Source organism: Lepidochelys kempii, chromosome 11 (genome assembly GCF_965140285.1).
Source record: "Lepidochelys kempii isolate rLepKem1 chromosome 11, rLepKem1.hap1, whole genome shotgun sequence".
In the NCBI taxonomy this organism is placed as follows: Eukaryota; Metazoa; Chordata; order Testudines; family Cheloniidae; genus Lepidochelys; species Lepidochelys kempii.
Window position 1 is genome coordinate 50,533,304 of NC_136390.1, and position 14,575 is coordinate 50,547,878.

At 40.2% G+C, this 14,575-nt stretch overlaps 1 protein-coding gene across 4 annotated transcripts in view; it reads right to left on the reverse strand.

The window, feature by feature from the left end:
- TFPI (tissue factor pathway inhibitor) overlaps positions 1-13,833 on the reverse strand; it is a 112,736-nt gene extending 98,903 nt beyond the window's left edge. For 3 of the 4 annotated variants that reach the window (XM_073306128.2, XM_073306122.2, XM_073306127.2), the window contains exon 1: positions 13,022-13,833. In XM_073306128.2, coding sequence (XP_073162229.1) covers positions 13,022-13,053 — 32 coding nt within the window. In that variant the 5' untranslated portion in view covers positions 13,054-13,833. The remainder of the gene's footprint in view (positions 1-13,021) is intronic. The other variant, XM_073306125.2, reaches the window with a different exon arrangement.
- Between the last annotated feature and the right edge of the window lie 742 nt (positions 13,834-14,575).

Sequence of the window (14,575 nt, forward strand, 5' to 3'; positions counted from 1 at the left end):
GGGATTGGTCCTGCTTTGAGCAGGGGTTTGGACTAGATGACCTCTTGAGGTCCCTTCCAACCCTGATATTCTATGATTCTATATTTACCAGCCTTGTAGTTTGTAAAAGGCTGAGCAAAATTCTGGCAATTCCCAATTACTGGACATGTTTCTGTAAGTGAACAAAAATAGGATTTTAAAATATATACAATTTTTTTTTGTCCATGCTAAGAAAATAAGCTGTTTTCCCCTTTCCTTTTAATAAAATGAGCAAAACATCAGGAAAACTTATCCCACATGTTTGAACACATGCCAGTGGAAAAAAAACAAATTGTTTAGCATCTAGAGGCCCATAACAGGCCTGCAGTAACAAAAGTAAAGTGGAAAGAACCAACTCTTCATTAAATGTAATGACTGCACAGTAGTTACAATAGTGGGTTTGTTTTTTCATGATCCTTCTTTGGACAGAGGCTTATTTTAAGAGACTTTCTGGGTATTTATACATATTATTTGACAACAGTAATTCTCTCAAAGTTAATAATTTCACATTAAACTGTCAAAAAGCCACTGAAATTAACACATGAAAATCCAAGCAAAGAATGAGTTTACAAGACCTTCAGAAAATTAAATCCAGATATTTTCAACTGCCAGAAATATAAACTTTGTAAAACAAAGAATATGGCAGAAACACAAATAATTTCTTGTGGATCATGCCCACAGGATAACTTTTTGGGTTGCTTGTTCTTGTCTCATTATTTTTTGAGAGTACAGCTGAAAATTTTTAGCTTGCAGCATTTTAATCTGTGTTTCAGTATGTGTGCCTAGAATCGAATTTTCTTACTAAAATTCAACACGTTGGAAGTAGGGACTTTGACTAGAATATCATTTGGCTTTGAAAATAATGTTGAAGTTGAAACACTTATGAACTCCTGGCGTGCATGGGAATAGTAATGAACTCTTGGCCAGGTTTTCAAACAGTGGCCTCTAATTTTGTGTCCATAGATCACAGTTCAATTCAGGGTAATTTAAGTACTTGACTTCTCTAAATGACAATAGCAATTAATTACTAATGTTAACTTTTTTTTTTTTTTTTGCAAGCACAAGAATGAAGGCTAGGATTTTAAAGCAATGCTTAAAATCTGGCCTATACATCTCAAAATTTCAGAACCTAGGCAGCCAACATATGGAAGAGAAAGTCATTGAAAACCAACAACACTATCAGATATTTTTGTTGCACTCTCGGGCCTCATCTACACTGAAATGTTATATTGACATAGCTATGTCAGTCAGGGTATGAAAAAACCCCATACCCTTGAGCACTGTAGCTATGCCAATCTAACACCCAGTGTCGATGTAGCTAGGTCAATAGAAGAATTCAGAGGCAATGCATGGGGGAGGCATATGGGGTCATGTTCCCTCCCCTCAGGTTTGCTGCGTGGATTGTACTGAGCATGCTGAAGCTGGCTACTCTCACTTGCTCTCCTCCCCCCGCCACCCTTGGCAAGCATGGATCATCTCTGGAAGAATGCTTCCATTGACCTAGTTACTGGTAGTCAGGGAGGTGCTGAAAAAAACCCTTTCAGTGGTTGTAGGCTCTGCCTAATCTATGAGGTTATACTGGCATAGCTATGATGCTGTAGCTATGCCACTATAGTTCCCCTAGTATAGACACACCCTTAAACGTCATCCAGGGAGGTGGTGTTTCTACACTGAGAGAAGGGGTTTTTCTCTATCAGCATAGCCTGTGCCTATACTATGGGGCTATGCCAACAATACTATGCCAGTATAGTCTCCATAGTGTAGACGTACCCTCAGTCCAAATTTAGTGCCAAGTCTTGAAGAAAAGAAAATTAACCATCAGTCCCAGAAGATGAATCAGAGGTCAGAGTGCAAGTCAAATGGTAGAAGTGCATTAAAATGCAATGCATTATTTGGCTCTGCATCTTATCATAAAACTATCATCACCTACATATTTGATTATATATATCATATTACATATGCACACATGCATGTTGAATACATACATAGAGAAAACACATGTAAGAGTGAGTGGTATCACTCTGCATTTGGAAAGCCTCCATTTCCCCAAATTTGTAGCTAAGCCACAAATCAATTATGCAAGTAATTTGAAAAGAGTGCTGCTAAAATCTTCGTACTATAATCAACTTGTGCCAGGTAGTCTGTAGATGACACATTTTACAGAAAAAAAACCCAACAACTTTAGAAATGTTTCAGAAAGCTTTAAAAATGTTGTTAGGTATATTTCTCATTTCCTTCCATCTGAAATTCCAGGACTCTTAATTACCATGAATCTAACTATAAAGGGCTGAGGGAGAGAGATGAAAAAATAAAATTAAATTATGCATTGAAAGCTAAGTTAGGTCATTTTAGAGGTTTAAAAAATATATTCGTGAAAACGTTTCCTCTCCCTTTGAGTCTGGTGGGACTGAGGGTATCTAAAGAATTTGGTGAAGGGGAAAAAGAGAAATGGTTCTAATGAAATTTTAAACTCCCTAAAACATTTTTACAAGAATATTCAATAAAATATTTGACATAGGCCCTGATCCAAAGCTCTCTGAAGTCAGTGTGAAAACGCCTATTAACTTCATGGGCTTTGGCTCAGATCCAGTACTGAGTACTGTTATGATAATTGGGCCTAAAAATTTAGCCTGACTGTGAGCTCAGCTGTGAAAGCTGAGTAAGTTCATAAGCTGTCACAACCTATCAAAACAAATGTTGACAGGAAAAGGTGAAAAGATAAGGCAAAGATTGAATTAGTCCAAACAAAAAGGCTTTCAGCTATAACTCAAGGACTGCGTTAAGATAATTCCTGGTAAACAAAAAAAGTTTGGGATTGGAAATCAACCAAAACTGGTGTGTCAGAAACTAGACCTAATAGGTGGACAAAATAATGAGGGAATGGACTCTTCCACCCATCGCTCCCTTTTGGGGCCCTCAAAAAGAGATCTTGGGGGGAAAAGCTGGCTGACAAAGGTGAAAGAAGGAGAAGCTGCAGTGAGCTTTCTCATCATAGCTGATACGGTCTCTTGGGATCCCAGACCTTCTTTGTCCTATTCCTGAGAGATGTCCTGACCAGAGAAGGAGAGATCCAGATGACAGTGCTACTTCCTTCAGCTCTGGCTCCATCCCAAACACCACTTGGGATGTGACACTTTATTCCCCTTTCCCCCTGCCATATGTCCTTTTTTCTTCCCTACCTTATTTCTTCTCTTTTCTGTCTCTTTCTTATTAAAGAGAAAGCAAAAGAAACCTGGTTTAGCTGGCCAACACTGTATATTTTGCAACACTAAACCTGAGACAAGAAAGGCAGCTAAATGCAATGCCCTAAACAGCTCAATGTTAGTACAAGTTTGCTGGTTCAAGTTGTCTGTTAAGACTCTCCTGTGCCTGTGTTTTTCAGCAGTGGGATTGCAAGTGAAAGTTGACACCAGAGACAGGAGTTGCATTTTCTATCGTTGTTCTTTTCTCTCCCCTTTTGTGTGTTTGTCTAGTTTTGTTTTCTAGACAACAGGACTGGACTTTCGCAACAGCAGCAGCAACAACAGTTGAGATGGGTTAGAGATGGGCTAGAGCTAACTTCATGTTTCCCCCAAAGGACAGTTTGATTACCTAAGAGACTGTCAGACAAGATTTTGTCTTTCCTTTAAACTATCTACTGACAAAGGGAAAGGAAACAAGGAATGCTGTTAAAATGAATGCTGTATTTAATACTTTGCATTTCAAATGTTTTAACTGTTTTTTTTCCTTTTCTGCATCTTTAATAAAAAGGTAAAAGGATGTTTAATGGTGTATTTCCCATGGTAATAAGGAGGATGAGGTCTCTATATATCAAAATCCTAAACCTTACTTTAAAAAGCAGTTTAATATTGGACAGTAACTGGGTCTCATGTTAACTCCTGTGACTCTTTGAGCTCTTTACTCCATCTTAATTACTACCACAGTGCATGTCATAAATATAAAGGGAAGGGTAAACACCTTTAAAATCCCTCCTGGCCAGAGGAAAAACCCTTTCACCTGTAAAGGGTTAAGAAGCTAGGATAATCTCGCTGGCACCTGACCAAAATGACCAATGAGGAGACAAGATACTTTCAAAGCTGGATGGGGGGGGGGGGGGGGGAGAAACAAAGGTTCTCTCTGTCTGTGTGTTGTTTTTTGCCAGGAACAGAAAAGGAATGGAGTCTTAGAACTTGGTAAGTAATCTAGTTAGATATGTGTTAGATTCTGTTTTGTTTAAATGGCTGATAAAATAAGCTGTGCTGAATGGAATGTATATTTCTGTTTTTGTGTCTTTTTGTAACTTGAGGTTTTGCCTAGAGGGATTCTCTATGTTTTGAATCTGATTACCCTGTAAGGTAGTTACCATCCTGATTTTACAGAGGTGATTCTTTTACTTTTTCTTCAATTAAAATTCTTCTTTTAAGAACCTGATTGCTTTTTCCTTGTTCTTAAGATCCAAGGGTTTGGGTCTGTGTTCACCTATGCAAATTGGTGAGGATTTTTATCAAGCCTTCCCCAGGAAAGGGGGTGTAAGGTTTGGGGAGGATTTTGGGGGGAAAGACGTTTCCAATCAGACTCTTTCCCTGTCATATATTTGTTAGACGCTTGGTGGTGGCAGCAATAAAGTCCAAGGGCAAAAGGTAAAATAGTTTGTACCTTGGGGAAGTTTTAACCTAAGCTGGTAAAAATAAGCTTAGGGAGTTTTCATGCAGGTCCCCACATCTGTATCCTAGAGTTCAGAGTGGGGAAGGAACCTTGACAGTGCATAATGGTGCATGGTGACAAAAGTAACAGAAGAAAAGTAACAGAAGAAAAGCAAAGGTTTTTCATTAGCCTAATAAAAGCCATAACTTTAATTCCTGGGATTTATACTGGTAGTGGTCAATCTTTTCCATACCATGGCTTCAGGTTACAACAGGAAAGAGTTTCCCCTTCCCATTGAGCCATAAAGAAAGGGAAAGTGGTCACAACCTCCTAAAACCTGTCTGTCAGGGAAGTGGGGGGGGGAGAGGGGGCAGTTGTGACCCTCAGGTTGAGAACCTGTGATTTATAAACTCATTTTGTAGCTGTTTATATAATCTCAGCAGAAAGCTTACTGAACATTTATTATGAAGCCTTCCAAGGGTCTTGGAAATCTTACAAAGCCAAGCCTTTTTTCTGGTAAACATGACACTTTCGCATCAAGAGAAATATTTTGTTAGAGCTGTAATAAATGAGGTCTGCTTGGAAACAGGATCACGGCAAGATTTAGTATGATGACCACATGGGGTAATGAATTCCATAACCTAATTAAAGTATAAGGAAAGAATAGCTCAAAGCAACTAGAGGAAGAATAATGAAACATTAGCTGAATATTGAAAAATCCACTTTGTATATTAAAGAAATATGGTGCTGGAAGAATAGTTTCCCTGCAAAGACTCTCACGTTTGACTTTTATTGAAAATTCAAAGTCTAACACCAGAACATCTGCAATCCAAAATAACCAGCTGACATATCATAGTGCCAATAAATGGACAAGAAAAAACCCCAGAACAAATAATAGAGGCAATTTAGCTAGAAATGAACAGTTTAAGTGAAAAATAAACTGTTCCAAATAATATTTGAAAACTGGAACCCCTCCAAATCCAGACCTTATTTTATTATTTTTACATGTTTGTGCAACTTTATGCTTGATAGTTTCAGCAAGGACCAGAAGTGACAATACAAATATTGTGCCAACAACTTGGGAACCCAGTATCTGCAGTTCTGATGAACTAGGAATTTGACACTGGTTTAGCACAGACCCTAAGCATATGTCTAATTTTATTGGGTCCTATACTCATGGAGGTTTAGTGTAGCAGAGCTCCATCTCAGCCCCCTCCTGCCCATGAAAGATTCCTATACTGGTGGTGCGGGGAGGAGGCAGGGGGTGTGCATGGGACCTAAAAGTACAGAGCTTGGCAACAGCAAAGATGTGCCAGCAGGGAGTTCCCGTGCTCTGGAGGAATTATCAGATGGATTATGGTCGCTTTATACCCTGAATGGCACAAAGGAGTCATAACTGGGCTTGAGAATCAAGCCCTAATTTTTCTCAGAGAAATGTTAACTCATCAACATTGCGCAGCCAATACACCACTTGTCCAAGGTATACATTTAATACACAGCTACTGGATTGTATTAGGTTTTGTGTACCATGTTACTAGAAATATAAAAGAAACTCAACATAAATCATCTCTCCCCTTCCTTAATACATTGTACACTGCTATGTCCTCCCACTTCACCTTGCTTAGTCAAACTGTATACATAGTCAGACTTTTTAATCTTTCTTCCAGGCTCTATAGCTCTATATGATTTTTGTCGCTCTTCTGAACTCTGTCCATCTTGACAACCTATTAACAAGGTGTAATCACAGAGAACTGGAGAGAGAAACTATTAGCTCTCTGTCCCATGATATGATGTTCCTGTGTATGAAGACCAAAACTGGCTTTTTTGGTGCTGCCATAGCACGTTGTAAATCCTAAGTCTCCAATCACCCCTTCAGGACTTTTGGGGTCATTATTGCTTTCCAGCTTTCTCCCTCCCACCGAGTATATTTTTTTATATAGGGCTAACGTTATGACAAGGGGTCTCATCCTCCTCCATATAAGAGCCGAGGAAAAATACTGTATTTCACATGCAAAAACCCTCAATATCTATAAAGGGGAGATTCCAGAATTGTAAATCCTACCAGATAAAAACCCTCACGCATCAGTTCTTTGAACTGAGTGCTATGCAGCATCTCAAAATGCTAAGCAGGACACAGTAATACTTGAAAAGGCATCGCTCAGCAATTCCAAATCAGAGTACTTTAGTTCTTGCGCTTCAGAACTCTTCTGCATTAAGTGTTGCCCAAAATAACAATGCCAATTGGAATAACAAACTCTGTAGAAAAAAAAAAGGGAGACTCAGAACACAAAAATAGTCAAAAAGAAGAAAGGTCAAAATGTAAATACAAAATGCTGGTACTGGCTTCATATTTAATCTCCAATTCATCTTTCATGTCAGCAGTATTCCACTTCGGTGTTTGCTTCACATCCGGTATCCATGATTCAACAGTATTAGCTGACAAAGTGGAATAATCAAAAAGGGAAAGCAACTTGCTACTCAGACATGAAGGGACTGCATTAGATCTAACAGTTATTTAAGGCATGAATTAGGCCATCTGAGGATCTCCATAGGGAAAAGTGCATGAAGATGCCAGTGATCATAACACCACAAGTATAATGTTTGGAGTATTGGGATACAATGTAGACTGAAAACGTCTTTAAAAGGATCAGAAATAGAATGTTCCCTGATGCAGTTTCTTACTCTCTCTTTCCTGTGGATAATATCAATAGCACATATTTTGGGCCAGATCCTTAACACCATGAACCCCCCTTTGCCTTACTCCATCAATGAAAAGGGGCCGTAAATCAGATTACATAAGGATTTACCCATTGCAGAAGGAATCTCCAGGTGGTGCAGTTATTTGATACTACCTCCTCTCACCGCACTTGCAGAGGAGACATGAGGCCAGAGTGCAGCAGCACACTGGTAATTTCTGCTGGGGAAATGGCCCCTTGAAGCCATATGCAGTTGGGTCCAATAGAGAGCAACTCTGATGCCACTCTTAGTCATGTCAGGGTCCAAACCAGCCTGCAGTCATCTCCAGGATCAGGGAGCTACAAAGCAGGGATAAAGCATTCTTTGCCCCACCACATTTATCCCACACCATTGAAGCCAATAGGACTTTTGCCATAGATTTCAACAAAAGCAAGATCAATAGCAAAGTACACATTCACAAACTAAACACAGATTTTTGGATGTGAACCATACTCTCTCTTATGCCCTCCTACTGTTTACTGATCTTATGAGCATTTCTTTTCTCTTGTACATTCAAAAAACTTGACTACTTAAATTTTGAACAGTGCACTTTTTAAGCTTTATAGTTAAAGCACACTCTATAGCTTCAGCCCTTTCTTCCATCACAGCAGAATGACAGCAGAATTTTCCGGGGAGAAAATAGTTCTTTCACAGGATACACAGATTATAAGACTAAAAGTAACCATTTTGGCCATCTAGTCTGACTTCTGCACAACACAGGTCAGAGTTTCATCCAGTAATTCCTCATCACGCCCATAACATCTGGGTGCATATTTTCTAGAAACACATCCAATTTTGATTTAAAAACTACGAATGACAGAGAATCCACTACCATTCTTGGTAAATTGTTCCAATAGTTAGTTACCCTTACTCTTAAGGATTTGCACTTTATTTCTAATTTGAATTTTGTCTTCCAGCCACTGGATCTTGTTAGGACTTGTCCGCTATCTTAAAAAGCCCTTTTCTAGCAGAAATAGTCTTCCAATGCACGTTTGTATGGCCCATGATCAAGTCACCTTCCCAGGTGTTGTGGTTTGATTTTTATCATGGCACTGTGACTTTTGTCTCATATCATCTTTTTCCTCCCCCACCAATCATCGTAACTGGAAAAAGCAACTAGAACTCTCATTTGAGCTACTACCTAGATTCACACCAGAATCCTCAGTCATGCTGACATTTTCAGGCTTAATCTCTTCTAGCCAAAGCAACAGCAGAGTATAGAACATCGTATCCATATATAACTAGAACCATTAGGGCTTTAGTCCATGCTCCTTACTCACTGCTACTCAGGAAAAACTCCTACTGTTGTCAAGGGCAACTAGTAGAGCTGTCTTAACCATGAATTCGGGGTGATTCAGTTCCCCACCCTGCTCCAAAGTGTGTCCACACAAAAACTATTTAGTTGGCTTTATGATAGATGGAAGGTAAATTTAACTTTTTATGCATATCAGTGAAATACTGATGGAACCTGTCACAGTTCAGGGCAACTGCACCTATATTTCCTCTCAGTGGTCCAGGAAGGGAACCCACTCATAGGCTTCCAGCTCCCCAGCCATTGCCTTTTTGGGTGGCTACCAGTATCTCACCCCATCTAACCCGTATATTTCCATGCTGCACAGTTGCCTGCATTCCCAGCACAGAGTGCCCAAGTACACCTGCTTGCTTTCTCTTCAGAGAGGTTAACAGTGTGACTTCCCACAGTTACAGATATCATCTAGCTCTTTTGATGGAAGCCTATTTTATTTTTAAATTAAAAGCTATACAGAGAAAGCACAATAAAGAAACCTACACACATGCTAATAAGCTTACCAAACAACACCCCAACCCTAACATGGGCTCTGGCAGGAACAGTCCTTGAAAATCCCACAGAGGGGTTCCCTTTAAGGTCCCAAGTTCATAACAGCCTCAGCTCAGACCTAGCACCCAGTCTTATGGGCCTCAGTAGGCCAAGTCCTTCCAACCCTTCTCTAAGGATTAGGGCCCTCCATGGGCTTGCGGTTCTGTCCATATGCTGGATCAGGTAGAAGGCCCTGAGCCAATTTAAACACCAGGTTATTTAACTCCAAACCCCTTTTTTGTCTGTTGGTCCCTGGAGCATCCAGTTTGAACTAGTATACGTGCAGCTCTCCAGGAGGAGTGGTTTCAGTAAGGTTTAACTTAACTTTAAATGATCTTCAATTCCATTAGGTTTGCCCATAATATTGTCAGTCTGTCACAGAATCCGCCACAATAGCGCAGGCGCACTACTACCAGTATTTTGGCAAACATTTTCCCTAGGATGGAGTGTAGTCTCTGAGTTGGGCTGGACTTTAAAATCTGCCCCTAAAACAGACTGAAGGGGACCAGTAGGTAGAGTACAATAATTGAAGAATCTTGTTGATATACTTGTTTTATACTGGAAAAATCTGCTTATCATATTATAAGATGCTAATTTTCTTATTCAACTCTTCTTCGGTCATCACGTTTACTTTAGCCTCAAATTTTGCTGCATGCTTTTCTGAGTAAATAGAGCGAAAGGCATTGCCACAAAAAAGGATATATGTAACTGTTAACAGGAAAAGTTTACAAAAGAAGCTTTCACATCCTGCTCTCAAGTATCAAGATAAAATCTCTGTCTTCTTGTTAATTTTGATCTTGAGAAATGCATCCCCAGTTCAAAATTATTATTATTTTGCAAGGTTATTAAATTCATTTTTAAATATGGCTGCTGCTCGTTGTAGCATGTGATCCAGAAGATCCTTTACTTATTTCAAAGCATATTTTCTTTATCTGAATTATGCTGATACTCCAAAATGAGGTGTTCTAGGTGCTCCTCTTTATAAGGCTACTTCAGATGTGTGATGGATACTCCCACATAGCTGTAATTTCTAATGGGGTCTATTTGTTAATGAAGAGTTAGATACTGTCAGGTGTGTATGAGAGAATTGCTATACCCAACCTTGAGCTAGAAGGATATTTCAATACTCAAAACACTACCTTTCCACGGGGGAACACGTGATTTTCTGATGCTGCAATACAAATGTCCCAGTGCAGGATTTCTCTGCCTGTTACACTTATACAGCAGCACCAGGAGAATTGGTTGGGTGTCTATTGCAGTTGCAAATGCCGTATCCCAGATTACTTCTTTGTTTGCTGTATAACCTTGCCTCTGCCCCATCCCATCATTTCTGATACTCACTGTGTGTCCCATATTTATTCCCCCCACTCCTATGCCCCCCCTTTACCAGGTCCAGGGCCCTCAGGATGGGCAAGGGCACTCTTTACACGGTTATTCTGATTTAGCAAGCAACCCCTGCTGGCTCCAGTCTGTAGACGCAGCAGCAACAGACGTCAGCCAATCCGACTGCTTCTACGGTACAGGTGCACAGCTCAGCAGACAGCTGTGCTGAAGCCCTTCCACTGCTCTATCAAGTCTAAGGCCAGGTCTACACTAAAAAGTTACGTTTACCCGGCTACAGTGCTCAGGGGTGTGAAACGTAGCTAAGGAGACCTAACCCCCAGTGTAAACAGCACTAAATTGATGGGGGGAAATGCTTCTGTCAATCTAGCTACCACCGCTCAGGGAGGTGGATTAACTATACCAATGAAAGAACCCTTCCATCACTGTAGTGAGTGTCTACACTGAAGTGCTATGGCAGCACAAATGTAAACAAGCCCTAAGTCTGAGAAACTGCTCCACTGTTGCCTCTTTGCCAACATCTCTGCCTAAAGTATAAAGGCATAGAGTATGAACCTAAATCCCTGCAACAAACCCCATTGCCAACTCTGTCCGCATATCTATTCAAGGGACACCATCATAGGACCTAACCACATCAGCCACAGCACAAGAGGCTCGTTCATCTACACATCTACCAATGTGATATATGCATCATGTGCCAGCAATGCCCCTCTGCCATGTACATTGGCCAAACCGGACAGTCTCTGTGCAAAAGAATAAATGGACACAAATCAGACATCAAGAACTATAACATTCAAAAACCAGGTAGAAAACACTTCAATCTCCCTGGACACTCAACAACAGACTTAAAAGGGGCAACTCTTCAACAAAAAAACTTCAAAACCAGACTCCAACGAGAAACTGCAGAACTGGAATTAATTTGCAAACTGGACATAATCAAATTAGGCCTGAATAAAGACTGGAAGTGGATGGGTCACTACAAAAACTAATTTCTCTCTGCTGACACTCACACCTTCTTGTCAAATGTTTGAAATAGGCCACCTTGATTGCATTGGCCTCATTAGCACTACAAAAGTGATTTTCCCTCCCTTGTCAACTGTTGCGAATAGGCCACTTCCACCTTAATTGAATTGGCTCATTAGCACTGACCCCCCCACTTGGTAAGGCAACTCTCATCTTTTCATGTGCTGTGTATTTAAAACTGCCTACTGTATTTTCCACTCCATGCATCTGATGAAGTGGGGTTTAGCCCACAAAACTTATGCCCAAATAAACGTGTTAGTCTCTAAGGTGGCACAAGGACTCCTTGTTGTTTATGCTGTGACTGTGGCTAGTATTCTTGCTATTCATGTAAATACTGAATCCTTCTTTGAACCATATGGAGTTGTTGCTGTCAATTACATTTTGTAGCCGTAAGTTCCACAGGCATTTAAAATGTTTCTTTAGGTCAGTTTTAAACTAGTCATTTTTAAAATTTCATGGGACATCCTCTTGTTCATCTTCTACATGGAAGGGTAAGTAGAATACCCTCATGATCTTCTCTCTACTGTTCACTACTGTTGCCATGCTACCTCCTATTCATCATCTTTTTAAAATAAGCAATTGTCTTTTCTCTCTATCCTTCTTTGGATGTCTTGCTATGCCTAATTATATTGATTGTCCTTTTATAGTTTTACTATATCCTTTCTGAGAGGGTGTGATCAAACTGGGCACTGTATTCATGCTGAGGGTGTATCACTGATTTACATAATGACATTTTAATTCAGTTTTATCCCCTTTCTTCCTTATACAGCCTACAGTCTTCCCGGCTTTTGACATTTTATTTATTTAATAAAGACTTATTAAAACATAACTCATCACTGATCATAAGCTTTTCACTTCACAGCACATGCTTCCACTCCCTTGTTTATACAAAAAGCCCTTAGCTTCACAGAACAACCTTGGAGAATTATTGCTGATGGGGCCAAGTGACAACATATAACCAGTAATCTCTGCATGAATATATTTAGCATGTATTTGTTAAGATGTACTTAAGCCTTCACATGCTCTGCAAATTGTTTTAGCAAAACGACAAAGCAAACCAAAATTTCTCAATTAGATTTTGAAACCCCATTCGATTTGGAATAGCTCAAAAGGGCATGAGATGTTCCAACAAAGTCAATTATATGCTGACAGTATGGTCAGGTAAATGAAGGGGTGACCTTCAGGAAAGTTCTATGGGCTGTTTCATACAGGAAGTCAGACTAGACATTCACAATGGTCTCTTCTGGCCTTGGAATCTATGACTTAGTGAAACACTGTTTTCCTTAGCCTGAAACAATGCACACTATCAATAATCAGTAATGCTTGCCATATGAGCAAAATTACATTGGCTTTGCTAATATAAAAAGTGAATTTATTAATTCATAACTGTTTATTCAGTAAATATAATCCCTGTGCAGCAGAAGGTAATTGCAATTTACTCACAGTGGGGAAAGGTGACATTTCCTCCCTCCCATCAGGAATCAATCTGTAACCTGAGTGACTGCGTAACACTGGAGACAGTTGGGCTCATTGCAGGGTCATGGTTGGAGAATTGCAGGCTGGAGTTATTTTCAGTCATCTGGGGGTTATTTATTTTACAGAAAACATGAATTCAAAACAAACATTCCTGGGAGAACAGGAAATCAAACTATCTGCGTGTGTGTGTGTGTGTGTGTGTGTGTGTGTGTGTGTGTGTGTGTGTGAGTGAGTGAGTGAAAGAGAGAGAATGCAGAGAAACACTTTAAAGACATGGACATAACCCTGGGATCCATCTCACCGTGGCAGGGAGGAGCGTGCAGGAGACAGGTGGGGTTCTGGCCTGCTCTTGGGCTCTCTCAAGCTAATCCAGCAGGCCAGACCACAGAGAGCAGTTGAAGAAAAAAGGAAAAAGAAATACAAGAGAGTTTAGGAAGAGAAGACCCAACTCTCCTAAAGAAAACAGCGATTCAGATACTTGGCTGCTCTATGTTGGTTGACTCCAGTGGCGCTCTGCCAGCTTCCACCAGCTGTGGATCTGGCCCACTTCCTTTACTCCTCAGTGCTTCCCTGGTATCCTCAGTGTGCTGGACAGGCTTCATCTGCCTGAGTGGATTAAAACATTCAGACGTGGGAGGGAGGAAACAAATCCAAGAACTCAGTTGAAAGGGGACATGAGCCTCTCTCCAGCTCCAACCCTCTAAAGAAAACAGTTGTTGGAAAAGGCTTTTTTCTCTTCTAAATTCTTTTTGCCCTTTCCTTCCCCAACTCCCTCTCAATAGTGTAATCTCACCCAGGGCAGGCACACCCTAGCTGTTATGCTTATGAGAGAGGAGCTGCTTCTGTAGATAAGCTTGACAGACTTTAAAGCAAGAGAGTTACCATAAAAGCACAAAAAGAAAAGGAGTACTTGTGGCACCTTAAAGACTAACCAATTTGAGCATAAGCTTTCGTGAGCTACAGCTCACTTCATCGGATGCACTGAATGCATCCGATGAAGTGAGCTGTAGCTCACGAAAGCTTATGCTCAAATAAATTGGTTAGTCTCTAAGGTGCCACAAGTACTCCTTTTCTTTTTGTGGATACAGACTAACACGGCTGCTACTCTGAAACCTGTCATAAAAACACAGGGTAAAATGCTGAGACAAAGAGTCTGAATTAATAATCTTTTTGCGAAATTCTATCTCTGAAGCACAGAAGCTAAATATTTCATGTGTCTGGTGCTGTTCTGTTTTGGCACTGTGTGAAATATCCCAGCTGATGATAAAAGAAATGCTATATCATTACCCGGAAGCTTCATCTCATAGTGAGAACAATTTGTTTATGCTACAAGCTGCTATATGGAAAGGGTTCTCTGGCAAAAGCACAATAACAAATCGCAAGAAAAAAAGCTATTACCAGCAGGAGAGTGGGGTGGGGGGAGGTATTTTTTCATGCTTTGTGCGTATAAAAGATCTTCTACACTTTCCACAGTATGCATCCGATGAAGTGAGCTGTAGCTCACGAAAGCTTATGCTCAAA